The sequence below is a fragment of the Scyliorhinus torazame genome, chromosome 9 (assembly GCF_047496885.1).
Source record: "Scyliorhinus torazame isolate Kashiwa2021f chromosome 9, sScyTor2.1, whole genome shotgun sequence".
Lineage (NCBI taxonomy): Eukaryota > Metazoa > Chordata > Chondrichthyes > Carcharhiniformes > Scyliorhinidae > Scyliorhinus > Scyliorhinus torazame.
This window is the reverse complement of record NC_092715.1, coordinates 180,173,426-180,200,821: the sequence shown is the minus strand read 5'-3', so window position 1 is coordinate 180,200,821 and position 27,396 is coordinate 180,173,426. Positions and strand designations below refer to the sequence as shown.

Below are 27,396 nucleotides of genomic sequence, written 5' to 3'. Positions count from 1 at the left end.
CTCTTTCCCTTCCGCCTCCGCTACGGCCTCCACCATGGCGGAGGCGGAAGAGACTCTCCCCACTGCGCATGCGCGGGAAACTGACAGCGGCCGCTGACGCTCCTGCGCATGCGCCGCTATTCCGCGCCAGCTGGCGGGGCAACAAATGCCATTTCCGCCAGCTGGCGGGGCGGAAATCCCTCCGGCGTCGGCCTAGCCCCTCAATGTTGGGGCTCGGCCCCCAAAGATGCGGAGCATTCCGCACCTTTGGGCCGGCGCGATGCCCGTCTGATTGGCGCCGTGTTTGGCGCCAGTCGGCGGACATCGCGCCGTTGGGGGAGAATTTCGCCCCTGTTACTCAACTGTCAATTTGTAAAATAACTGTAACTTGGGCTCTTTTGAACTGCCTGTGAGTATATGGCATTGAGCCATTAGATGGAATAGAGATAACTGATCAAAATTAAGGAAGGAATAGAGGATCTACTACTGGCTTCAGCTATTTTAGTCCAGGGAGAGGGTGAATTTCAGTTGCCGGAGTTCCTGTTTGCTATTCTTGCTGGAAGTCTGTTTTGTGGCATTGGGTGAAGGTGGGATTAGGCTCAACTATGATATCTCTCATGAGGTAATAACCCGCTAGTGTGAATGATTTAGGTCAACGTGAGTAATCTGGGTAATAAGATGAAGTACTGGAAGGAGGCTGTTGGTGGCTATGGAATTGTACCACATGTGGGTCACTTGGTTTAGGAAGGAAGAAAAATGGAAGGAAAACTCTCACCTATTGAAAAATATAAAGTTGGATCTATGCTGGTTACTACACATGTTGCTCTTCTTCTAACTGGTAAAACATGATATGTTAAGCTGTAATTTCTGGTTTCTATTTAAGATCATGGGTGAGATTCTCTGACCCCCCGCCGGGTCGGGGAATCGCCGGGGGCTGGCGTGAATCTCGCCCCCGCCGTGTCCCGAATTCTCCGCTACCTGAGAATCGACGGGGGCAGGAATCGCGCCGGTCGACGAGCTCCCCCCGGCGATTCTCCGGCCCGCGATGGGCCGAAGTCCCACCGCAGTCAACCCTCGCCAGCTGGCGTGGATTGAACCACCTACCTTACCGGCGGGAGCAGACGGCGCGGGCGGGCTCCGGGGTCCTGGGGGGGGGGGGGGGGGGGGCGCGGGGCGATCTGGCCCTGGGGGGTGCCCCCATGGTGGCCTGGCCCGCGATCAGGACCCACCGATCGGCGGGCGGGCCTGTGCCGTGGGGGCACTCTTTTTCTTACGCCTTCGCCATGGTCTTCACTATGGCGGAAGACCCCCTCCGCTGCGCATGCGCGGGGATGCCGTGAGCAGCCGCTGACGCTCCCGCGCATGCGTCGCCCGGCAAAGTCCTTTCAGCGCCGGCTGGCGTGGCGCCAAAGGCCTTTCCCGCCAGCCGGCGGGGCGGAAATCACTCCGGCGCGGGCCTGGCCCCTCAAGGTGAGGGCTTGGCCCCTAAAGGTGCGTAGAATTCCGCACCTTTGGGGCGGCGCGACGTCGGAGTGGTTCCCGCCACTCCATTACGCCGGATTCTCCCGCCCCGCCAGGTAGGGGAGAATCCCGGCCCAGATTTTTAAACATTACAAAAATCTTTCCCATACCTCCACATGTGAATCCATCCCCACTGAAGCCTTCGGAGCAGAGGCAGCGATATGATCCAGGTGTATTCATACATTTGGCATTGAGATTACAATGATGTGTTTCATTGCTGCATTCGTCATGGTCTGCCAATTAATTAAAAGACATATTATATTGTTTGAATGCAGTACGCAACATCACTTTTTTCCTTAACACAACTGTAAAGCTAGACCTAAAAATTATTTTTTATGAATAGTTCTATGGTATTATAAGAACAGAAAATGATTAGTGTTCAGTAAGTCAAGCAGCATCTTATATGATAATTCTATTGGCATAGCTGGCTGGACTGATATCTACAGAGTGTAATTTCCAGCTGGCAGTCCCTGAGTTATGATGATCCATAAACCATACTCTGGATGCCCAGAAATATTCCATATTTAAGGGCATGGGTGAGGCGAGGCAGTCGTGAGCAAATTCATTATACGTGCTCCCAGCACCTAAAGTTCTGTACTTAGAATTCTTAAGACAGAGGTGAGGAGAAACTTCCTCTCTCAGAGGGTAGTGTATCTGTGGAGTTCTTTACCACAGAGGACTCAATAGACTTGGTCATTAAGTTTGTTCAAGGCTGAGATAGGTTTTTAATCAGTAAGGGTATCAAGGGTTATAGGGATAAGGCGGGAAAGTGGAGTTGAGGGTTACCATATCAGATCAATCACAATCTCATTTAATGACAGAGCAGACTCAATTGGCCAAATGGCCTACTTCTGCTTCTATGTGTTATGGTATTATGGACAGGACATGTCATCCAATAGTTTCTACACTGCATAAATGATGTGGTACCAACTGTAAACTGTCCAGACTTTCAGACAGCACAATGAGGAAAGGATTTGCAAAGTATTTAATTATTTTTTCAATTGGACAAGCACATGCAAATTAGATCCAATACTTACATAAGTATACCATGAAACATATTTTTTCAGAAAGTGCACTTATTGGATCGCAGTTAGCAATGTCTGTTCAGATTTGCTGGGGTAATAGAGGTAGCCTCGCACCATTGTTCATCAAAAGCGGGTTTAAAAGCTGGTATGAAAAGCTCGATGAACAGAGAAAAACCTGCTGTAACTTATTAAGCTGTGTCTCCCAGGGGCACACTGCTCTAAAGCCAAAGCCAATCCCGCAGGAATGCAAGAAAACTTAACACTAGTTCTGAATGTGTGCCAGTGTGCATGGTTCTTCCATGCTGCTTCAAATCATGTGTGCTTTGATTTTGTTCTGACATTACTTGGAAATCTTTACAATGCTTTACTTTGTCATTCCATCAATCAGATTGTGTCAATCCTGCTCCCAAAACCCGTGTTCTTTGAAAAAGGAATTCCTGGAATTGTGACAATTATTAACCTCCAAATGCGTAATGTAAATTAACTAAAGTTACTCTTTGCTAATATTTTACAATATTGTTTCATCCTTGGAGTAGAACCTGTTGATGAAACTCATTAGGAAGTGTACATTTTAATTACTGATTTGGATTGTACTCTTGTGTTATTTCATCACGGAATCATGAGCAAATAAAAAACAGGACAAGCTTAGTTTTCTCATAAGATAACAATAGAATTGACAATTAGAATTATCACATGAGTCTCTACCCACAGATATTTATGTGCGGTTAAAAGTTAAACCTGGTTATTGCAAAGTTATTCTGTCTGGTCATGGGAGGAATTCATAAGATCCATTACTTTGCAAAGCTGATCCTATCACAAAGGTCTACAGGGAATAAACAAATCCTCAAAGCTAGCTGCGGTGAAAAGAACCTCAAAGGAAGGAAGCTTTTATCTATTCAGATGAGTTTTGTAGCTTCAGTAATTCAGTTCTTTCTGTGGTGCTGTAGAAATTGAGCCAGTAAAAATAGCACCATTGGTGGTATTTCTAAAGGCTATTGGAAAACAATTTTCTGCAACAGCTAATATTGAGTCATGATTTTCCATGAAGCACTGGAGTCACGAGTTCCAAAATCCAATTGATAATTACTCTCAGGTCTCCCGTTACAAATTACACTTCTTTTTTCCCTTCCTTAACTTTAGATTCAGTCTATTAGTCCCTCAAACTTTCAAAGTGATGCAACCATTTTCTAGTTTTAGATATCTGACGCAAAATATATTTTTTACTTGTGTCTCCCTCTCTCTGTAGCTTGCTCCAACGGTGTATCTCTCCAATAAACCTGTGTTCCTCCAATTCGTGCTTCATGTCTATCCTCAACTTGCTTTACCCCACCGTTTGTGGATGTGTCTTCAGTTGCCTGGGTCCCAAGAGCCAGAATTTTCTCCTTAAACCTCCCTTTCTCTGTCCTCTTATAGGTGTTCCTTCAAGCACATCTCTTTGACCAATCACGATTTCTAATAGCTCCTTTTTAAGCTCCTGTGTCAAATTTTGTATAGCTGTGCTTTTTTAACGCACCTTGGGTTAGCTTTTTCTGTATTACCAGTGTTATATAATGTCATTCATTACTTTCTATAATATTAACTCTTCTCACCATCAGAATGCTGCAAAATATACTGAAAGCGGCTAGGACTGATGGAAAACAAGATCACGACAGATACTGTAATTTCCAGAAAAAGCAGTTTGCAGCAGTTAATTGCAGCTTAACAATCAATTTTGTGCTTCTGGCCAGAATGCCGCTGTTTCGCCTTCAGAGAGAGGTGAGATAGTTATTAGTATCTCTTCTGGTATAATGAGTTTCAATCTCTCTCTTTAATGATAGTTTATGTTGGGGAGCCAGCCCATCTGCACTTACTCTGTTTTTGTTAATTACAAGGGATCTGTAACAATAAGCTGCTAATTTATAAAGAAATCCAATTGAAAATATAAGATATCAACAGTTTTTCTGACTGTAATTTCTCCCGTATAGCATTTACCTCAGAGTACACAATTGCATGTAATGCAATTTTTGTTTTGTAAAAGCACTACTCATTCAAGTTATTTCCATGTAGGCTTCAGCTTTATAAACCCATCCCTCCATTATCACTTGTTGGGTTCCTACAACACACCAAGTCTTTACCCACAGATGTGAAAAGAAATCCAATATGTTTGCTCAAACCTTTATTCTTATGGCTAAAATGGATTTTCTGCTGAACTTAAAAAAGACTACTGCGACATGTCACATGACCCTTTGTTCTGGGAGCTACCAACCAGGAGTTATAAGAACAAAATAATTCCTCCCTCAGCCTATGGAATCTCACACCTCATGGTTACAGATCCCTTGTAATCAACAAAAGCAGGGTAAGTGCAGATGGGCTGGTTCCCCAACATGAACTATCGTAAAAGAGAGAGGTTGAAGATCATTATACTGGAAGAGATACTAATAACCACTGTGGTAGTATGTATTGGGGGTCATGTGGGACTGGAAGCCCTAATGTCATTGGCTGACAGATCCCGGGTCCTGGTTGGCCGTTGACCTCTAGCTCCGCCCTGAAGGCGGAGTATAAGAAGCCGGAGTCTTCCCCCGCAGGCCAGTTTACTATCGAGCTGCGGGGGAACAGACACGCTTAATAAAGCCTCATCGACTTCACTCTATTCGTCTCACGGAGTCTTTGTGCGCTACAATTTATTAAGCGTGCCTAAAAAGGACTATGGAGCTCAGGATCATTCCGGAATGCCTGAGGATCAGCCCCCACGCAGTGAACGCGGCAGCAGCCTTCAAGCACTGGCAGACTTGCTTCGAGGACTACCTCAGAACGACCACCGGCCGGGTCACAGAAGACCAAAAACTGCAGGTCCTGCACTCGAGGGTGAGCACGGAGATTTTCTCCCTCATCGAAGACGCGGAGGATTTCCAGATGGCGTTCGCAGCACTGAAAAGTCTCTATGTCCGCCCAGTTAACCAAATCTACGCTCGCTACCAGCTCGCGACGAGACGGCAAGCTCCCGGAGAATCGATGGCCGAATTCTACGCCGCGCTGCTGATTTTGGGACGAGCCTGCAGCTGCCCGTCGGTGAACGCAAACGAACACACGGACATGTTAATGCGCGATGCTTTTGTGGCAGGTATGCAATCCTCCCAAATCCGCCAAAGAGTCTAGAAAAAGAGTCGCTAGGACTCTCAGAGGCACGGGCCCTAGCAGCCTCCCTAGACGTGGCCGCGCGTAATACCCGCGCCTACGGCCCCGACCGCGCGGCAGCCCATTGGGCCCCGTACGTACCCGTCGCGGCAAACCCCCTACCCCCCCGCCCCCGGACACCCCACAGGCTTGCGCGGTCCAAACGCCGAGTCGCACCGGGGGCGCCCGCTGTTATTTCGGTGGCCAGGCGAAACACCCCCGACAGCGCTGCCCGGCCCGCGCAGCTATCTGCAAAAGCTGCGGGAAAAAGGGCCATTTCGCGGTTGTGCCGGTCCCGCGAGGTCGCCGCTGTCCCGGGAGAACAGGGAGCCCTGCAAGCCGTTTACGCGCCCCAACCCCCCCAGCACGCCATGTACGACCCGCAGGCGCAGCCGCTCTGGGTCCCGACCACCGCGGTCCCGGGAGAACAGGGAGCCCTGCACGCCGCTTACGCTCCCCAAACCCCCTCCCCGCAGCCCATGTATGACCCGCCGCCGGCGCTACCGCTTTGGGTCCCGGCCAACACTCTCCACGGAGAGGAGGGAGTTTTGCGCGTCCCTAACGCCCCCCTAACCCCCACCCCGCGCCCCACGCCTGACCCGCCGGCGCCACCTACTTGGGCCCCGACCACCGCTGTCCCCGGTGAGGGAGCTCCGCGCGGTCCTAGCGCTCGCGGTCCTAGCGCTCCCCAGCCCCCCCAGCGCACCATGTGCGACCCACAGACGCAGCCATTTTGGGTCCCGGCCACCATGAGGGGAGGAGGGGCGCCGCCATCTTGGACCGCCCCAGACCTGTACGACGCGTGGGGGCGGCCATTTTGTCCACCCCCGCCGCCATCTTGGACGGCAACAACGGACCCCACTCCACTACTACAACCACGTCTCGCTTCAATTACGCTCGATCAAGCTCGGCCCCGGACACTCCAGACGACGACGACAACGGTGCTAATAAACGGCCACGAGACGCCATGCCTAGTCGACTCCGGGAGCACGGAGAGCTTTATACACCCCGACACGGTAAGATGCTGTTCCTTGACCACCTATCCCAGCGCACAAAAGATTTCCCTAGCTGCAGGATCCCACTCCGTACAGATTCAGGGATTCTGCATAGTTACCCTAACGGTGCAGGGGAGGGAGTTCAAAAACTACAAACTAAACATCCTTCCCCAACTCTGTGCCCCCACCTTGCTGGGATTAGATTTCCAATGCAATCTACAGAGCCTTACGTTCAAATTCGGCGGCCCAATACCCCCACTCACTATCTGCGGCCTCGCAACCCTCAAGGTGCAACCCCCGTCCTTGTTTGCGAACCTCACCCCGGATTGCAAACCCGTCGCCACTAGGAGCAGACGGTACAGCGCCCAGGACCGGACCTTCATTCGGTCCGAAGTCCAGCGGCTACTAAAGGAGGGCATAATCCAGGCCAGCAATAGTCCCTGGAGAGCGCAGGTGGTAGTAGTGAAGACAGGGGAGAAACAAAGGATGGTCATTGACGATAGCCAGACCATCAACAGGTACACACAACTAGACGCGTACCCTCTCCCCCACATATCCGACATGGTCAACCGGATTGCCCAATATAAAGTCTTCTCCACCGTGGACCTCAAGTCCGCCTACCATCAGCTCCCCATCCGCCCAAGTGACCGCAAGTACAAAGCCTTCGAGGCAGACGGGCGATTATACCATTTCCTACGGGTCCCTTTTGGCGTCACAAACGGGGTCTCGGTCTTCCAACGGGAGATGGACCGAATGGTTGATCAACATGGTTTGCGGGCCACGTTCCCGTATCTCGACTATGTAACCATCTGCGGCCACGATCAGCAGGACCACGACGCCAACCTCCAAAAATTCCTCCAGACCGGCAAAGCCTTGAACCTCACGTACAACGAGGACAAGTGCTTTTTTAGCACCGATCGGCTAGCCATTCTGGGCTACATAGTGCGCAATGGGATAATAGGCCCCGACCCCGAACGTATGCGCGCACTCATGGAATTTCCCCTCCCGCACTGCCCAAAAGCCCTGAAACGCTGCCTGGGGTTTTTTTCATACTACGCCCAGTGGGTCCCCCAGTATGCAGACAAGGCCCGCACCCTAATACAGACCACGACCTTCCCTCTGTCGACAGAGGCTTGCCAGGCCTTCAGCCGCATCAAAGCGGATATCGCAAAGGCCACGATGCGCGCCATCGACGAGTCCCTCCCCTTCCAGGTCGAGAGCGACGCCTCCGACGTAGCTCTAGCGGCCACCCTTAACCAAGCGGGCAGACCCGTGGCCTTTTTCTCCCGGACCCTCCACGCCTCAGAAATCCGCCACTCTTCAGTAGAAAAGGAAGCCCAAGCCATAGTGGAAGCTGTGCGACATTGGAGGCATTACCTGGCCGGCAGGAGATTCACTCTCCTCACTGACCAACGCTCGGTAGCCTTCATGTTCGATAATGCACAGCGGGGCAAAATCAAAAACGACAAGATCTTAAGGTGGAGGATCGAGCTCTCCACCTTCAACTATGAGATTTTGTATCGTCCCGGAAAGCTGAACGAGCCGTCCGATGCTCTATCCCGCGGCACATGTGCCAACGCACAAATTAACCGCCTCCAAACCCTCCACGAGGACCTCTGCCACCCGGGGGTCACTCGGTTTTACCACTTCATCAAGTCCCGCAATCTCCCATACTCTTTAGAGGAGGTCCGTACAGTCACAAGGGACTGCCACATCTGCGCGGAATGCAAGCCGCATTTTTTCAGGCCGGATGGAGCGCACCTGATTAAGGCTTCCCGCCCCTTTGAACGCCTCAGTCTCGATTTCAAAGGGCCCCTCCCCTCCACCGACCGCAACGCATATTTTCTTAATGTAGTGGACGAATACTCCCGCTTCCCTTTTGCCATTCCCTGTTCTGACATGACCGCGGCCACAGTCATTAAAGCCCTGAACAGCATCTTCACACAGTTCGGTTACCCCGCATACGTCCACAGCGACAGGGGGTCCTCTTTCATGAGTGACGAGCTGCGCCAGTTCCTGCTCAGCAAGGGCATAGCCTCAAGCAGGACGACCAGCTACAACCCCCGGGGGAACGGGCAAGTAGAGAGGGAGAACGGCACGGTCTGGAAGGCCGTCCTACTGGCCCTACGGTCCAGGGATCTCCCAGTTTCACGGTGGCAGGAGGTCCTCCCAGACGCTCTCCACTCCATCCGGTCGTTATTATGTACGAGCACTAATCAAACGCCTCATGAGCGTCTCCTTGTTTTCCCTAGGAGGTCCTCCTCTGGAACGTCGCTGCCGACCTGGCTGGCGGCCCCAGGACCCATCCTGCTCCGAAAGCATGTGCGGGCACATAAGGCGGACCCGTTGGTCGAAAGGGTTCACCTCCTCCACGCGAACCCCCAGTACGCCTACGTGGAGTACCCCGACGGCCGACAGGACACGGTCTCCCTGCGGGATCTGGCGCCCGCCGGCAACACGCACACCCCCCCGACACCATCAACCCAACCCCCCCCCTTCCTGCCACCGCCGCACCCCGCGACCGCCCCCTTCCCAGGAGGATCGGTTCCCCTCCCCTCAGCACCGACAAAGAATAAAGCCCAAGCTGAAACCGTAAGGCTCCTGGAGGCGACAACACCGGTACAAGCACCACCACCACCGGGGCTGAGGCGATCGACACGGACGACCAGACCACCCGACCGACTCGTGGCGTCGATCTAAAACTAAATATGGACTTTTCACAAGAACATTTTGCTTTTCTTCCTATACCCTCTGTAAATAGTTGCAACAGGACAAAATTGTACAATACTGTATTGCCATGTGAATGTTTTTTTTCCTCCCAGGACCAGCCCTGTAAACCCTTACCACCATACGAAGCATCACCCCGCCGGGTTCATTTTTGACAAGGGGTGAATGTGGTAGTATGTATTGGGGGTCATGTGGGACTGGAAGCCCTAATGTCATTGGCTGACAGATCCCGGGTCCTGGTTGGCCGTTGACCTCTAGCCTCCGCCCTGAAGGCGGAGTATAAGAAGCCGGAGTCTTCCCCCGCAGGCCAATTTACTATCGAGCTGTGGGGGAACAGACACGCTTAATAAAGCCTCATCGACTTCACTCTATTCGTCTCACGGAGTCTTTGTGCGCTACAACCACCTCATCTCTCTCTGAAAGAGTAACAGTGGAATTCTGGCCAGAAGCATAGAAATTGATTTTTAAGCTACAAATAACCATTATTGGGCCATGTCACATGATCCAAGCCTCTAGCCCCCCGCCCCAGTACTGACCCAGTATCTATGTACCTACTTCATCTGCGTTATCAGTACCAACTGTAAAACAAATACTACAACTCCAGTTTTCAGTCAGCTTAACTCGAGTTCCTAAGTGAGAGAATGCCTCATTTGACTCTGACTCTGGAAACCACAGGAACTAATATCCATTTCAGTGGTACTTGTCCTGTTACCATCCATCGGTGTGAAACTTTTTTTCTATCTTTCCTTTACTATGTGTGCGTGTATGTGTAGTGGAGTGGGAAGTATGTAAAACCCTTGGGCTTTAGAATGTAAAACCTGAGTTAACGTGGGTTTGCTTTGGCTTATTAGTAACCAATGTTTTGGGAAAACACGCCACCACATATTTTAAAAATAATTTGAAACACCTTCTGCTTTATGGACAGGTGGAGAGAGGAAGTAAGTACAGTTTGCCTGTTTCTCCCCTGTCCGCAACATGCTCAATAACAAAGCACTCACCTACACATACGGTTCCATCACCAACCCATCCCTCACGGCAGCTGCATTGGAAGCTTCCAGGAATATTGACACATGAAGCGTGCATATCACAGTTGTGGGCTCCAATTTCACACTCATCAATGTCTAAAAGGTTACAAACAAAGTAGTAACAGAAGATACATTTCGAAGTTAACAATAATTTGGGATGATATATCCTGTTAGCTAAAGCCACTCAGACCAAAATATTGAAAAAACTGCGCTGCTGATTGATAAGCTGTTCTGTAGGATTAAATATTTCATACAAATTACTGAACGAACTCCAGACTACTCTTTGGTGAAGTTACAATCATCCAATGCTTCCTTGTGTGCATTTCACACAACAGAAAGGTGAAATGCTTGTGCGAATGTGAACAATTTCTCGGTATATTGCAGTGCGAATTCCTGTCAGATTCACTCATTTCAGCTCACTGGATACTTGGGCGTGTACTGTATTTGCAAATCCTGTACAATAGCCAGCTTTTTCTCTGATATTATATAGAGAAGGAATGTCTTCATTGATTACAGAAAAGCTATTCTCTTATATCAACAAAACATGCATGTGTTGGCATTCATGCTTCAGCCACCAAAATAATTTTGAGGTTGAATTATTTTTCTTGATTTTATTACTTTTTTCCCAGTGCACTCTTCCTTCCATCACTGATCTCTCTACAGCAACCAGACCTGAGAGGCTACAATGGATAACCTGCTCTCAAAATGTCTCTCTGCCATTGATTTTTGTAATTAACCATTGAAAATTAAATCAAAGCAGCCCTTCAATTTTCCGTCTCACTGTCTGAGATGCTTGGGACCACTTCACAATATTATTGCTGGAATCAGGAGATTGTCCTTTTGAGAATGACAAACTCAAACTCTACCCATTACATGGTGTACCCTCTCTAAAAAGAACATAAGAATTAAGAGCAGAAATAGGCCATTTGGCCCTCAGTCTACTCTACCATGCAATTGGGCGGGATTCTCCCATCTGAAGGCAGAGTGTTGTCGCCGTCGTAAAAACTGGAGAGTTTAACTACGGCGTCATCGGACCGCTATGTGTAGCGATCCTCTGCCCTACAGGAGGAGGGGCGTCGTTGCGCGAATCGCGCCCGGCCCGGCGATTCTCCGACCCGGCGTGGGCTGAGAGAATCCTGCCCAAGATATTCAACTTCAATTCCATCCAGCCACACTGTCTCCATATATTTTGGTTTCCTTACTATTCAAAAATCTATCTCTGGGTTGAATATACTCAACAACTGAGCATCTATAGCTCTCGTGAAGGGACTTTTAAAGATTCACAATTCTTTGATTGAAGAAACTTCCCATCACTTCAGTCCAAAATGGGCGACTCCTTATTCTGATACTGTGGCCCTCTAGTTCTAGAATCTGCAACTGGGGAAACATCCACCCTTTCAAACCCATTAAGAATGTTAAATTTTTCATTGTGATCTTTTTTAAAAAATCATTTACAGGATGTGGGTGTCGCTGGCTCGGCTAGCATTTATTGCCCATCCCTAATTGCCCTCGAGAAGGTTGTGGTGAGTTGCCTTCTTGAACCGCTGTAGTCCCTATGAAGTAGATACGTGCACAGTGTTGTTATGGGGTCCCAGCATTGGACCCAGTGGCAGCGAAGGAACGGTGATATATATCCAAGTCAGGATGGTGAGTGATGGTCAGTGTTTGGAGGGGATCTTCCAGGTGGTGGTGTTCCCATGCATTCTTCTAGATGGTAGCGGTCATGGGTTTGGAAGATGTTGCCCAAGGAGTGGTGAGTTGCTGCCATGGTTCATCGTTGGTGAAAGGAGTGAATGTTTATGGAAGGATGCCAATCAAGTGGGCTGCTTTGCCCAGGATGGTGTTATGCTTTTTGAGTGTTGTTGGAGCTACACTCACCCAGGTTAGGGGAGAATATTCCATTACACTCCTGACTTGTGCCTTGTAGATGGTGGACTGAATTTGACGAGTCAGGTGAGTTAATCACTGCAGGAGACCTAGCCTCTGATCTGCTCTGGTTGCCACTGTATTTATGTGGTTAGCCCCATTCAGTTTCTGGTCAATGGTCACGCCTAGGATGTTGATAGTGGGGGACTCAGCGATGGTAATGGCGTTGAATGTCAAGGGGCAACAGTTAGATTCTCACTTGTTGAAGATAGCTATTGTGCGGCACTTCTTTGGTGCAAATGTTACTTGCCACTTGTCTGCTGAAGCCTGGATATTGACATGGATTGCTTCGGTATCTGAGGAGTGCCAAATGGTGCTGAACAGTGTGCAATCATCAGCAAACATCCCCACTTCTCACCTTCTGATGGAAGGTTATTGATGATGCAGCTGAAGATGCTGAAGATCATCTCTTATTTTTCTAAATGCTAGAGATTTATATGCCTAGTCCGCTCAATCTCTCATCAAAGAACAATTCCCTCAACCCATGGATACAGAAAGCAGGAAATGATATCCTAACTCTAGCCTCATATCTGTCATGGGAAATTACTAGAATCCATTTATAAGGGGATTATATAAGAATACTTAGAAAATCATAATGGGCTCAGGCAGAGACAACATGGTTTTGTGAAAGAGAAATTGCGTTGAATAAACTTATTAGAGTTCTTTGAGGAAGTAACAAACAAGGTGGATAAAGGAGGACCTAATGATATGACGTATTTGGATTTCAAAATGACATCTTGTAAGGTGCCATATATAAATGGTTATTGCAAAATTGTGCAACCAATTAGCATGGATAGAAGATTGATTAGCTAATAGGAAAGCTGAGTGTAAGGATAAATGGGTCTTTTTCTGGTTGGAAAGGTGTGACGAGTGCAATGCCACAGGGTTCAGTGCTGAGGAAAGCATTAGAAAGGAGGAAAGTTTCACTATAGGGCCTTGGTGAGACCACGTGTGGACTGTGTGTTTCACTCCTTTTCTGAGAAAGGATATTACTGTGTTAGAAACAGTTCAGAGAAGGTTTATTTGGCTCATTCTTGGGATGTACGCCACTCTGATTATCCACCGCCTCAGGCCATTGCCTGAGGCCCATCCCACTATTCTCCATCCTTGACCAGCCGAATTCCCGACGGCATGGACCACTCATGGTCCCACCATTCATGATACCCACGTGGAGGCTCAGTCCGGGGCCGCCACAGTCGGGGGAGGACCAATCGGAGAGCAGGGGGCCTCATTCGGGACTGGGTTTTCTTTGTGCAGGAGGTCCGGGTCGGGTGAGCGGCCTATCAGGGGCACTATTTCCGCGGTCCAGGTCCGCGGCCTGAGTCCGCCATGGAGCACGACGCGGCCGCTGGAGGCCACCGCCATGCGCATGCGCGGCCTCTGACCCGTAAGTGCGGGGGGCTGTATCAGCACCTGGAGCTGCGAACTCCACGACAGCTGCCTGCTAGCCCCCTGCAAGGCTGTGATCTGTGGCCTTTTGACGCCAGTTTTCCTGGCATGAAAGACCACGGTTTTCACAATGGCGTGGGGACATAGTTGTATTATGTGTATTTGGCGCAATAAGGGTTAAAAACCTGGGTTAGTGTGTGTATGCATCTGCTGCAGTAATATTTTTCAAAAGTCCTGGTTTAAAAGATATTGGGCTCCAGAGATATAATTAAAGCATCGTAAAAGTGTGATCATCATTATATCAAACCATGTTTATGTTCACAAGTAAAGGCCTAATGGGTTTTTGCTATGACTTCTGGGGAGTAGATAATTAGAGACATTGATTTAAACTTAAGTAATTAAGTCATGGAATTTGAGTATGATATCAATAATGTAGCAATAGGAGGGGCCAGGCTGAAGCAGTCAGGTACTGAGTTTCAGTTTTGGAGTTCAGTTAATATTGGGATGTCAATAGATTAGCAGATTCTTAGTTAAAAAAAGGTTTTTTCTATGATCAGAACAGCAGTTTCTGAAAAGGCTGGCAGGTCAAACAGTAGTCTGACACAGACAATAATCTGCAGGCTGTTTCCTGACCAGATTTTTATCTCTCTCCAATCAGTCTTTTAAAAATAACTTTATTGAAGTGCAGAGCAGGTACCCTTGCGTTTGCTGACTGTATCTGAAAGTAAATATTGACCTGAGATGGGGGTTACTTGAGTGGAGATTAAAAGATAGCAGTTAGGAGTTAAAATATTTCATTTTATTGGTAAGTATTGTTTAATGGGTAACTGTAAGCTATATTTCTGTGATGTTAGGGTAGTTTTAATACTGTGTTAATAATGACGTTTCTTTTAATACATTGTATGTGTAATCACTCCTGGAACGATGTGTCCTTTCCTCAGTCTTATAAATGTAAAAAAAGTATTGGGGTTTCTGTCTGGTATCCTAGCACAGGTTGGGGACTAGTCCCGGACGTGCTATGAGTTAGATAGATTTTTGATAGACAAGGGAGTCAAGAGTTATGGGAGGGTGGAGTGGGGAAGGGGGAGTGAAGCTGAGACCACAACCAGATCAGTCATGATCTTATTTAATAGTGGAATGGGCTCAAAGGGCTGAATGGCTTTTTCCTAATTTTCTGTGAATGGGTCGAGTGAACATTTGTTCCACTCCCTCTAAAACAAGTACATACCTCCTGAAGAAAACAGACCAATACTGTACACGACAGGTGTTGTCTCATCGAGACTATATAATTGGATTAAGATTTCTTTATTCTTATACCTTAATCCACTTGGATTAAGGTACCGTTCACTTTCCTAATTGCTCGTTGTACCTGAATGATAACTTTCTGTGATTCAGGTGCAAGAGCGCTCTGGATCCTCTCAACACCAACAGTTCCCAGTCTCTCACTATTTCAAAAAACATTGTGCTTTTCTACTTCTGTTACTAAAGTGTGTAACTTCATTCTGCAAATTTTGATCCATCTGCCATGTTATTGCTCAGCCACATAACCTGTCAGCATGACTTTGCAGCCTTTTTGCATCCTATTCGCAGCTTACTTATCCACCTAACTTTGAATCTTCTTCAATCCTGGATACATAACATTCTTTTTTTAAAATTTAGAGTACCCAATTATTTTTCCAACTCAGGGGCAATTTAGTGTGGGTAATTCACCTAGCCTGCACATCTTTTTGGGTTGCGGGGATGAGACCCACGCAGGCCCGGGGAGAATGTGCAAACTCCACACAGACAGTGACCCGGGGCCAGGATTGAACCTGGGTCCTCAGCACGTGAGGCAGCAGTGCTAACCACTAAGCCACCATGCCGATACATAACATTCTTAACAGGCGAAAATTTATTGCACACACCTGTAATGAAATTCAGTTCCTTGGGTTAAACTTTAAATTTAAGTTGAGCATTTTATCTTTGCATAAACTAAAAAATGTATAACTTGTCAAATTAGCAATAACAGTGCAGCAATAATTACCGAGTAACGCATTGGGTATATTTCTGAGTGCTTACAAGTGGTGAAGAATCTCACCCGCTGCTGGTAATTATCAGGATATTGTGGAAGTGTGGCCTTAATTTTTCAAAATGCACTGTTGGGGAGAAGTTTCTAGCATCACTGTGTACTCATAAAATTGTACTCAATTAACAATATTTTATATTTAAAATCATATTATTTACCACCCTCAAAGGAAAGAAGAAACATTTTTCAATGAGATTCACATCTTCCAGTAATGGGTTAGCCCTACCTGAACATCCAGTTGTTCCCTTCTTCACAGAATATCCCAGTTGACAATGGCAGATGAAGGAACCCTTGGTATTTTCACAATCGCCATAGAGACAGATGTTAGAATTCAAGTCACATTCATTCACATCTGCAATGACATAACTTGAGGTCATTTTCAACAGCATTTATATTTAACTTTGTAAAGCCCATTTCTGCTGCACAACAACCATTCTAGATTTATATAAAACTGCTACAATTCACTTACTTTGTGTTAAACGTACACAAAATATTATCAATTATGAAAAAAGCAGAACCTGGTTGATCATCAAGGTAAACAATTATTGCTATGCCATAATCATCTTGGCCTTTACCAATGCAGGTCCTCATGTCCATAGAAGCCATGAATCCATCAAAGCACAGGCAACGGTACTCCCCAGGGATGTTCGTGCATTGCCCACCATCACAGATATCAGGATTTTCCTCACATTCATCAATGTCTGGTGAAACAAGACAAGGTGCACAATGAATGAAAGTCAGGATTTCAAATACCCTTTCCTCTTAAACTGTTAAATAGCCATAATCTCAGTAAACTCTATTGCATAATAAATTGTGTATGATTATTATTTCTCAGATATTATTGCGTTCACTGGTGACTGTCGAGATGGTATAGGAACCTTGATGATTATTATTACTTAGTCAGGGACATCTTACAGGTTAACAGTAGATACCATCTGCAGAAATAATGGAAATGGCTGATCTGAATTATTTTAAAACGCAGAACCACTTGATGTTGTGTGGTAGAATTAAAAATAATCCTTTCTCAGCTTACCTGCACAGGTTCTCTTATCAGGCATAAGAGCATAGCCTTCAATGCAACTGCATTCATAGCTGCCTTCTGAATTGGTACAGTGTGTGTCACAGCCTCCATTCATGATGGTACATTCATCAATATCTGAAATATGAAATGGGTGGTGCAAAAAATCCCAGTTAAACTTCAGATTTCTCATGATGACATGCATAAAAGTAGATATTCTGATTGCAATTTTAACACCTATTTTATTTCATTGTGGAACTTAAGGGATAAGTCCCAGTGTGTTGTACATCATCAAGTTTGAGAAGAATAGGGGGCTGAAATTTCTGGGTGATTTTCCTGGTCTTCTGCCATAACCTTAGCAGGAACCCAAAGTTTTGCGATGGAATGGGTGAAGCCCAGGAAATCCACTCCCTAAAAGAGATGATGAGGTTGGGTGGTTTCAAGCTTATACTTTAAAAGATTGTAAATTGACGGAGTGGGAAGGAGACCGAAGAGTGGGTGTTAAGTAATTCAAGGTAAAGGTCCTGGGAAATTTTAGCGTAGGAAGTGATGTAATTCAACATAGTGAGAGGTCGAGGAAAGGGTGAACCACAGGGATGGACAGCAGGATAAATAAAGGTAAGGAAACTAGGCCTGTGAGTTTCTCAACAAAGGGCTGTGAATATCAGGACTGTCTTTCTTAATCACAGAAAGGAGAGACATAAATAAAGGCAAATCATTCTGCGGATGCCAATAGACAAACTTACAGGAAAATCAGGTGAAATACTCACCAACTATTTAATATATACTTACAACAAACAGCTCCTGATCAATAGAAATTCATTCTAGTTATGTGTGGGAGTTGCGGGGTGGAGGTTTGTGGGGGAGGGGGGTGAGAACAAGCATGCACAATGGGCTCCCACAGTACTCCCCTTATTAAGAAGCAGCCGGCCAGTACATAGGAGAAGAATCCTCGCAATGGTATAGCAGAGCCTCACTGCACCATCATAAGTGCCAACAAAAGGCCTTAATGGGCAAAAGTACCCCGATCAAAGTTGATGTTCCACGGTCTTATCTGAGACTTGGGCCTTCAGCAGGTAAGTGCAGGAGGCAGAAATGAGGGTGAGGAGGTCCATCAAGATCCTCTTCCTCCATAGGATTTGTTAGGGACGTTATTGACACTTCGCAAACGTACTGTAACTTCCTTTATGATGTCCCCAGGATGCAGTGGTAATATTAGTTAGACCTCATGCTGGAAATGAACTGGCAATAGTCAACTGGTGGGTTAGGGAGGGAGAGAGATAATTCCAACTAGCTACATTCAGGATGACCAGGCCTACCATTTTGCTCAGAGAGATTGCAGCTGTATTTGGTTCTGTGATATACACAAGCACATCTCTCAATTCCACATTGAAACAAAGTACTGTACCAACCATCACTTACGGTACGGTAGGGGTGGCACGGTAACACAGTGGTTAGCACAGTTGCTTCACAGCTCCCGGGTCCCAGGTTCGATTCCCGGCTTGGGTCACTGTCTGCGCGGCGTCTGCACATTCACCTCGTGTCTGCGTGGGTTTCCTCCCACAGCCCAAAGATGTGCAGGTTAGGTGGATTGGCCATGCTAAATTGCCCTTAGGCTAGGTGGGGTTACTGGGTTATGGGGAAAGGGTGGAGGTGTGGGCTTAAGTAGGGTGCTCTTTCCAAGAGTCGGTGTAGACTCAATGGCCTCCTTCTGCACTGTTGATTCTATGATTCAGGTAAGCCTCATGGTTACCTCCTCCTCACTGCTAATGGCCACTGTCTCGCTCCCTCTCCAGGTTGCAGCTTCCATCTTCATCCAGCTGCTGCCTTGCTCCATTACCTGATGGCAGCCTTACCTGGCTCCACCTGCTACCCATTTCTGGACACTATCTCTCACCCTCTCTCAGGCACTCTACCTCCCTCCCAGTGGCTTCACCTCCTCTTCTGCTTATCCCACTTCATCCCAATCCTAACAATGGCTCCAAAATCATGTTGTCTTCACCAGTGAGTAGATTGGGGATACTGGCAGGTATCTACAGTTCACCTGTATGATATAAATGAAACTAGGGGCAGGATTCTCCGATATCGGCACGATGTCCGCCGACCGGCGCCAAAAACGGCGCGAATCAGTCCGGCATCGCGCCGCCCCAAAGGTGTGGAAGTCTCCGCATCTTGAGGGGCCGAGCCCTCACCTTGAGGGGCTAGGCCCGAGCCGGACTGATTTCCGCCCCGCCAGCTGGCGGGAAAAGCCTTTGGTGCCCCGCCAGCTGGTGCAAAACTGATTTTGCCGGGCGGCGCATGAGCGGGAGCGTCAGCAGCCGCTCACGGCATCCCCGCGCAGGCGCAGTGGAGGGGGTTTCTTCCGCCTCCGCCATGGTGGAGACCATGGCGAAGGCGGAAGGAAAAGAGTGCCCCCACGGCACAGGCCCGCCCACGGATCGGTGGACCCCGATTGCGGGCCAGGCCACCGTGGGGGCACCCCCCGGGGCCAGATCACCCCGCGCCCCCCCCCCCCCCCCCCCAGGACCCCGGAGCCCGCCCGCGACGCCGTGTCCCACTGTCCCAAAGGTGGTTCAATCCACGCCGGCTGGCATGGGTTGACAGCAGCGGGACTTCGGCCCATTGCGGGCCGGAGAATCGCCGGGGGGGGCCCCGCCAACCGGCTCTGCGCGATTCCCGCCCCCGCCAAATATCCGGTGCCGGAGAATTCGGCAACCGACGGGGGCGGGATTCACGCCAGCCCCCGGCGATTCTCCGACCCGGCGGGGGTCGGAGAATCCCGCCCCTGAAGTCCAATACCTGTTCTACTAAAGAGACTGTTTCCTGTGCCTTGCCCACACTGTCATCCCAGTGCCAACCAATTTCTAGGCAGAGGACTGGTGCTGGAAGATGGATAAAAGCGAGATTTGGCACCAACAACTTTCTAACACAACAAATGGGGACGGGAAGTTGAGGCTGCTGTGACTTACTTCTGTCCTCAGAAGTCATTTCTCTGAGGACTGGTGAAGAAAAACTAAAGTTTGAAATTTGGAGCAAAGCTGTAACACTAAACCTGTTTAGCCTGATGATCTGCATCCCAGAGTACTTAAGGAAGTGGCCCTAGAAATAATGGACGCATTGGTGGTCATTTTCCAGCAGTTTATAGACTCTGGAAGTGTTCCTCTGGATTGGAGGGAAGCTAATGCAACCCCACTTTTTAAAAAAGGAGGGAGAGAGGAAAGGGGGAATTATTGACCGGTTAAACTGGTGGGGAAAATGCTGGAGTCAATTATTAAGGATGAAATAACTGAGCATTTGGAAAATGGGGACAGGATTGGTCCAAGTCAGCATGGATTCATTAAAGGGAAATCATGCTTGACAAATCTACTGGAATTTTTTGAGGATGTGACCAGTAGACAATGGTGAACCAGTGGATGCTGTGTATCTGGGGCGTCATTCTCCGACCCCCCAGCGAGTCGGAGAATGGCCGTTGGCCGCCGTGAATCCCGCCCCCGCCGGCTGCCGAAGTCTCCGGTACCGGAGATTGGGCGGGGGCGGGAATCGGGCCGAAGTCCCGCCGAGAAATTGCCTGTCCCGCCGGCGTAAATTAAAGTAGGTATTTACCGGCGGGACAAGGCGGCGTGGGCGGGCTCCGGGGTCCTGGGGGGGGGGGGGGGGCGCGGGGCGATCTGACCCCGGGGGGGTGCCCCCACGGTGGCCTGGTCCGCGATCGGGGCCCACCGATCCGCGGGCGGGCCTGTGCCGTGGGGGCACTCTTTCCCTTCCGCCTCCGCAACGGCCTCCACCATGGCGGTGGCGGAAGAGACTCTCCCCACTGCGCATGCGTGGGAAACTGTCAGCGGCCGCTGACACTCCCGCGCATGCGCCGCCCGGGGATGTCATTTCCGCGCCAGCTGGCGGGGCAACAAACGCCGTTTCCGCCAGCTGGCGGGCGGAAATCCCTCCGGCGCTGGCCTAGCCCCTCAATGTCGGGGCTCGGCCGCCAAAGATGCGGAGCATTCCGCACCTTTGGGGCGGCGCGATGCCCGTCTGATTGGTGCCGTTTTGGGCGCCAGTCGGCAGACATCGCGCCGTTTCGGGAGAATTTCGCCCCAGGACTTTCCAAATACTTTTGACAAGGTCCCAGACAAGAGACTAGTGAACACAATTAAAGCTCATGGGTATTGGGGGTAATGTATTGACGTGGATAGAGAACTGGTTCGCAGACAGGAAGCAGAGAATGGGAATAAACGAGTCCGTTTCAGAACAGTAGGCAGTGATTAGTGGGGTACCACAGGGTTCAGTGCTGGGACCCCCAGCTGTTCACAATATACTTTAATGATTTGGACAAAGGAGTTTCATGCAATATCTCCAAATTTGCAGATGACACTAAGCTGGGTGGCAGTGTGTGCTGTGGGGAGGATGCAAAGAGGCTGCAGGGTGACTTTAACAGGCTGGCTGAGTGGGCAAATACCTGGCAAATATAATGTGGGTAAATGTGAGGTTATCCACTTTGGTGGCAATAACAAAGGCGACAGATTATCTGAATGGTGGCAGTTTCGGAAAAAGGCAAGTGCAACGAGAGCTGGGTGTCATGGTGGCGCAGTCGCTGAAGGTTGGTATGCAGCACAGCAGGCGGTGAGGAAAGCTAATGGCATGCTGGCCTCCATAGCGAGTAGATTTGAGTGGGGATGTCTTGCTGAAGTTATACAGGGCCTTGGTGAGGCCACATCTTGAGTATTGTGTGCAGTATTGGTCTCCTAGTTTGAGGAAGGACATTCTTGATATCGAGGGTGTCCAGGGAAGGTTCACTAGGCTAATTCCCGGGATGGCAGGACTGACATATGTAGAAAGACTGGATAGAGTGGGCTTGTACTCACTGGAGTTTAGAAGAATGAGAGGGGATCTCATAGAAACATATAAAATCCTGATGGGACTGGACAGGCTAGTTGCGGGAAGAATGTTCCCGATGTTGGGGACATCCAGAACCAGGGGTCACAGCCTAAGAATAAAGGGTAAGCCATTCAGGACTGAGATGAGAAAGAACTTCTTCTCTCAGAGTTGTGAACTTGTGGAATTCTCCACCACAGGAAGCTGCTGGGGCCAGTTTGTTGGATATATTTAAGAGGGTGCAGGACGTAGCCCTTGCGCCTAAAGGGATCAAGGGGTATGGAGAGAAAGCGGGAATGAGATATTGAACTTGCATGATCAGCCATGAACATATTGAATGTTGGCGCAGTCTCGAGGGGCCGTATGGCCTGCTCCTGCAACTATTTTCTATATATCTATGTTTCCAAACTATAATTCATTCTGCATTTACAAAGCGATTGACATGACAATAGAAACCTAGATATCCACACAGTGAGTAAGAAAATAATGCGAGAACTCAACTATATATACTTCAAAGAATCTTACCAACGCAGCCTTGCCTGTCAGGAGTAGCCTGGTATCCAGAGTTGCAAGCACACTGATAAGTTCCAATCATATTGACACACTTGCCATTTCTGCAGAGGTTGTCACTGAGGGAGCACTCATTGATATCTGAAAAAGACAGAAAGAAAGATGAAAACTTCACATATTGTAGAAAGCAGTTTCTGGGTCAATGACAAAAAAAATGAATGACTTAAAATAAATAGCAGTAATGTGTAGTTAACTCATCTCTAGTGTGTAACCTGGTTTCTCTTACCAACACAGGCACTGCCATCTGGAGTAAGCGCATGCCCTGGGGGGCATATACACTTGTAGCTGCCCTCTGTGTTTATACAAGTTCCACCTCGGCACAGAAGAGGATTCCTCTCACATTCATCAATATCTGCAGGGAGAAAGCAAAAATAACACAAGGATATTTGCTTGTGATGACATAGCAGTTGAATCAGAAATATAGCACCATAAGAATAAGGTAGGTTCTTGATATTACCAAAATTTGTTGACATGCTTATTAAAACTCCTATCCTCCAATATCTGACTATTGGTCCAAAAATCTAAAATCAGCTGCTCTTTCACATCTGTGTGTAAATACTAACAATGAAATGTTACACCTGGATGCCCTTCTATAGATATTAAAGGACACAATATTGTGGAGTTTATTTATTGCATTCCTTTTCCTCATTTTACGATGTATTTTTATTTTCTTCCCCGGTTCCCACTCAACATCCGTTTTCCCTTTTAATGATCTAGCTGACTGAAAATTTATTACCGTGGTTAAAATTGTCCAAACCAAATTACTAAGAAAACCATTTGGGCACGATGTAACTCCCAGAAACAGAGTCCCGGTTTTGGCGCGTATAGCGGGGTGTTTCTCAGCACTGGCAGCACCGAGAACGGCCCCGCTAACAAATGGGACTCCGTTTATTTTGCCTCGTTAAGGAACACCCCGTTGAGGCCGCACTTACCTCACTTCCTGAATTGACGAGCTCAGCTTGTCAATGCAGAAAGAGATCAGGACGGCGTTTTAATCTCTCGACCCACCTCGGACTCCTCACCATGGCCACCGAATCCCTCCAACAACCCAACTTACCTCTTATGGGATCCTCGAGTCCACCTTCACCTCATCTCAAGGGCAAGGCACCCCTGAGTCTAATCCCTGGCATGGGCAAACTGGCACCTGGGTACTGCCAGCCTGTAACCCTGGCAGTGCCACTACCCGGGTGCCCAGCTGGCAAAGCCAAAATGCGAGGCTGGCAGTGCCAAAGTGTCCAGGTACCAGCGGGAGTGCCAGGCCGCCCGGAGCTCAACCACCCCGGGGCCTCCAATGGCCTTGGGGACACCCCAGCTGCCATTACGCCTGGTCTATGTTTGTGCGCTAAATGGCGGCATGGCGAGGCCTCCAAGCGCGGGCTCACTTTAATATGTAAACCTGGATCTCGCCCAGTGAGGATGATATGCAGATCACGACGTCTCGTTAGATCGCACGAGGCATTCCAAGCATCACAAATCTCGCGAGAGGCATCTCACAAGATTTAACACCCTTGTCACCTCACCATGTCCGGTGCGATGAGGCTGTTCGATCGCACCCGGAGTTTCTGTGCACCTGAAATGAAGTATCTACTCTCAGGGACACACAACACTGGGAGGAGAGGGATAAGCTGTTTTCAATCCTCAGACTACAATATGATTTGAGTGACCTCACAGCCTGCTTGATATCTTTACCTATAGGTATGGATCAGATTGTGAATTGATCATATGAGGAATGCAGCTAAATTAAGACCTTTTTAAAATGTTGCCTGATATCAGAAAAAAATTAGCTGCAACTCATGTTTTAGACCAGTGTCATAATTACTGCTGGAAAACAAGTAACATATGGTTATTAACTTTCTCAATGGTGGTTACCATGTGACTCTAAAATGTTTGCTTCATTCTCAAAAACAGCAGCAGTGTTTTGCAATTTCGGTCGAACAAAAGGCTAGACAATGGAATTAAAATACTGTTGTTGGGATAAACCTTAAGGTAGTGTAACATCTCCACCTCAGTTTTTGAAAATGAATCAAATTTTATATTTGTAGATTCCGCCATGTCGTTCCTTGATTGAGCCAAAAGTAGGCAGTTTGCACTCTGGTGACTGTCTATGTGAACCTTCAGTTTGGTTTAAGGGAGTGACCAAAGTGATTTGCCTGCTGATTTTTCTTCCTGTCCTGTGAGGAAATAACGAGTATTAATTTGGTCCCTTTCCTGATTATATAGTACTCTCCCACTTTGTTTACATCTGTTGGTTGGCTTTTCTTTTTCAGAAAGCCATGCAACTGAAAATAATTCCAAAAATGGTGCTGTACTATTCATTTTACTGGATGCCTTCAGAGGCATATAATGTAGTACATTAAGAGAAAATACTTACCCATGCAATTTTTCATCATCATAAATCCACTCTCGAATCCTTCAAAACACTCACACTCAAAGCTACCAGGCATATTGACACAAGTTCCATTTCCACAGAGATCAGGAGAGATGCGGCATTCATCAATGTCTTGTTAAAGGGAGAAAAACAGATTTCATTGGTGAAGTATTCTGAAGGAAGTAAAAAGATTTATATGAATTTGTTTTGTGTACTCTATGCTTTCCAGTGCTCCTATGGCTTCCCATTAGTGCCAGACATGTAATCATTGCCATTGATAACCAACAAACATACAAAATATATGCACATATAAAATAACAAGGAGGCTATTTGGCCCCTTGAGCCTGCTCCATTTTATTTTCTGGACCAAACTCTTACCCATGGACAAATATTTAATTGTCCGCTGACGTGATGACCTCTTTCTATTTTTGATTCTGATTCCAATTTAGCTCAGTGGGCTAGACAGCTGGTTTGTGATGCAGAACAAGGTCAGCAGCGCAGGTTCAATTCCCGTACCAGCTTACCCGAACAGGCGCCGGAATGTAGCGACTAGGGGCTTTTCACAGTAACTTCATACTTGTGACAAAAAAAGCTTATTATTATTACAATTTCAAGCCTGCCTCTATGGGACCAGTAGGATTTCATCCAGTGTTCCTTTTGCTTTCAGTTGTGTGTGTCATGTTTATCCTTAATGTACAGTTGATGCCATTGGTACTGCCCATTTGGGTCAAGGTGTCTTACCTGTGCAGTTCCTTTCCTCCATATCCAGGGCAAATCCACTGTCACACCGACACCTAAAGCTGCCAATAGTGTTCCTGCATTTCCCATTACTGCAAAGGTTTTGAAACACTTTACATTCATTGACGTCTGTAAAGCCAACAAAACAACAGTTATCACAGAGTGCACAGCATTTTGACAAGACAGGCAGAAGGAAAAAGGAGAAGTGATAACCCTGATAATAAAGGACAACATAAGGACATCGGTGAGAAAGGATCTTGGTTCAAAAATCAGGAAGTAGAATCAGAATGGGTGGAGATTAGGATTAGCAACAATTAGAAAATGCTGCGAGCAATTTATAGGCCCCTCCAGAATAGTTATTACACCATTGGGCTGGGCATTAAACTAAAAATTATTGGAGTTTGCAACAAAGGCAATGTAATAGTTGTGGGGGACTTTAATCTTCACTTTGGCCCAATCAAATGGCAATAGTGGTCTGGAATATGAGCTTGTAGAAAGCTTTTGTGACAGTTTTCTGGACCATTATGTTGGTGACCCAACTAGGATAAAGCTATTTTAGATCTAGTGCTCTGCAATGAGGCAGGCTTAATTAATGTCATAATTAAAGATCCATTGGGAAATCATGATCACAATACAATTGAAATCCACACTGCGTTTGAAAATTACATACTTCAATCACAAACATGAATCTTAAACTCAAACAAGGCCAATTACATAGCTATGAGGAAGGAGCAGGTAGATTGGATAAAAAAACCTAAAAGACATGTTGGTAAATAAAAAGTGAGAAACATTTACAGAAACCAGTCAAAATGTTTAACAATAACATATTCAATTGAGAAAGCAAACGTTCAATGTGAAATAACTCATTAGTTTACCAGGAGTTTAAGGGTAGCATTATATTAAAAGAGTCTTATAATCCTGCAAAAGTAGCAGACTGGGGAGTGTTTTAGGAATTAGCAAAGACCACCATAAAGGGGAAAAATAAAACGAGAGAAATAAACGGGAATATAAAAACAGATTCTAAGAAATCTTACAAGTACGTAGAAAGGGAGTAGCTAATGTAAATGTTGGCCCCCTTCGGAGAGAAATTACCTCCTGGAATGAAGAAATGGCACTCACCGGACAAATACTTTGTGTCTGCCTTCACAGTGGAAGACACAAGTTACATACCAGAAATAAAGGATAGAACTTTACCATATTTTTTCAAAGTTTCAGGCTCAGACTGGAAACTGGCACACAGTTCCCCAGCTGCTTAGACCAGTCTTCTCTCCAGATATTGAGCCTCTTTGAAGAAACAAAATGAGTGGGTGTGGTGGGGTGGGGCCTGAGAGAGCCGGCACCCGACTCCACCGAGATCGGGCCGGCATCTTTAAAGGGTGCCCCGATCAGAACTAAAGTGGAACACCCCCTCTCCACTGAGACATCGCTGGCATACGTCCCCCCACCCTCAGTGCCTGCTCCTCTCTGTGCCTGCATGTTCTCCCCTCACTGCCTGCTCTCTCTCCCCCCCCCCACCCCCCACCACCACCATACATACGTGGAGATCCACACCCACATGGTGCTTCCACAAGGGCCTGCCCCTGGCACTGCTCTGTGGCATAGGTTGGCACTGTGCCATCTTGCCAGTTTCAACATGAGCCAGGCCATGTTCCGCTACCCCTGGGGCTATACTTTGACCTTTGACCAGCGATTCTCTTGACTGCATCTATTTCTAAAGCTGTTGTAAACGATGACAAGGTGATGTTACATCGGCATGGTGTGAATATTAAGTAAAGGGGGACAATGTGGCGGGGTGGGGGTTTGGGTAATCATATTAAAATTCATTCAAATGTATTTGAATGAAGTTCTTGCTCTTTGTGGGCGTGAACCACATGACTTTGCGGTGAGGAGCGGGGAAAATTCGGAAACACGATCTCCCTTGGAGAGAACCCGATTCACTCCGGATTTTCAGCACGTGTTGCCGTTCTCTCTGATGGTGAAAGCGGGCTGAAAATAGCTCCCAAATTCTATCCAGGCGCGAATAAGAGT

At 47.6% G+C, this 27,396-nt stretch overlaps 1 protein-coding gene across 1 annotated transcript in view; it reads right to left on the bottom strand.

The window, feature by feature from the left end:
• LOC140429611 (fibrillin-2-like) overlaps positions 1 to 27,396 on the bottom strand; it is a 496,823-nt gene that overhangs the window by 118,836 nt on the left and 350,591 nt on the right. Inside the window, exons 25-33 of the mRNA XM_072516854.1 lie at positions 25,372 to 25,497; positions 24,634 to 24,762; positions 22,489 to 22,614; positions 22,218 to 22,343; positions 16,839 to 16,961; positions 16,381 to 16,506; positions 16,032 to 16,157; positions 10,399 to 10,521; positions 1,611 to 1,733 (exon numbers count right to left, since the gene is read on the bottom strand). Of these exons, the coding sequence (XP_072372955.1) occupies positions 1,611 to 1,733; positions 10,399 to 10,521; positions 16,032 to 16,157; positions 16,381 to 16,506; positions 16,839 to 16,961; positions 22,218 to 22,343; positions 22,489 to 22,614; positions 24,634 to 24,762; positions 25,372 to 25,497 (1,128 nt within the window). The remainder of the gene's footprint in view (positions 1 to 1,610; positions 1,734 to 10,398; positions 10,522 to 16,031; positions 16,158 to 16,380; positions 16,507 to 16,838; positions 16,962 to 22,217; positions 22,344 to 22,488; positions 22,615 to 24,633; positions 24,763 to 25,371; positions 25,498 to 27,396) is intronic.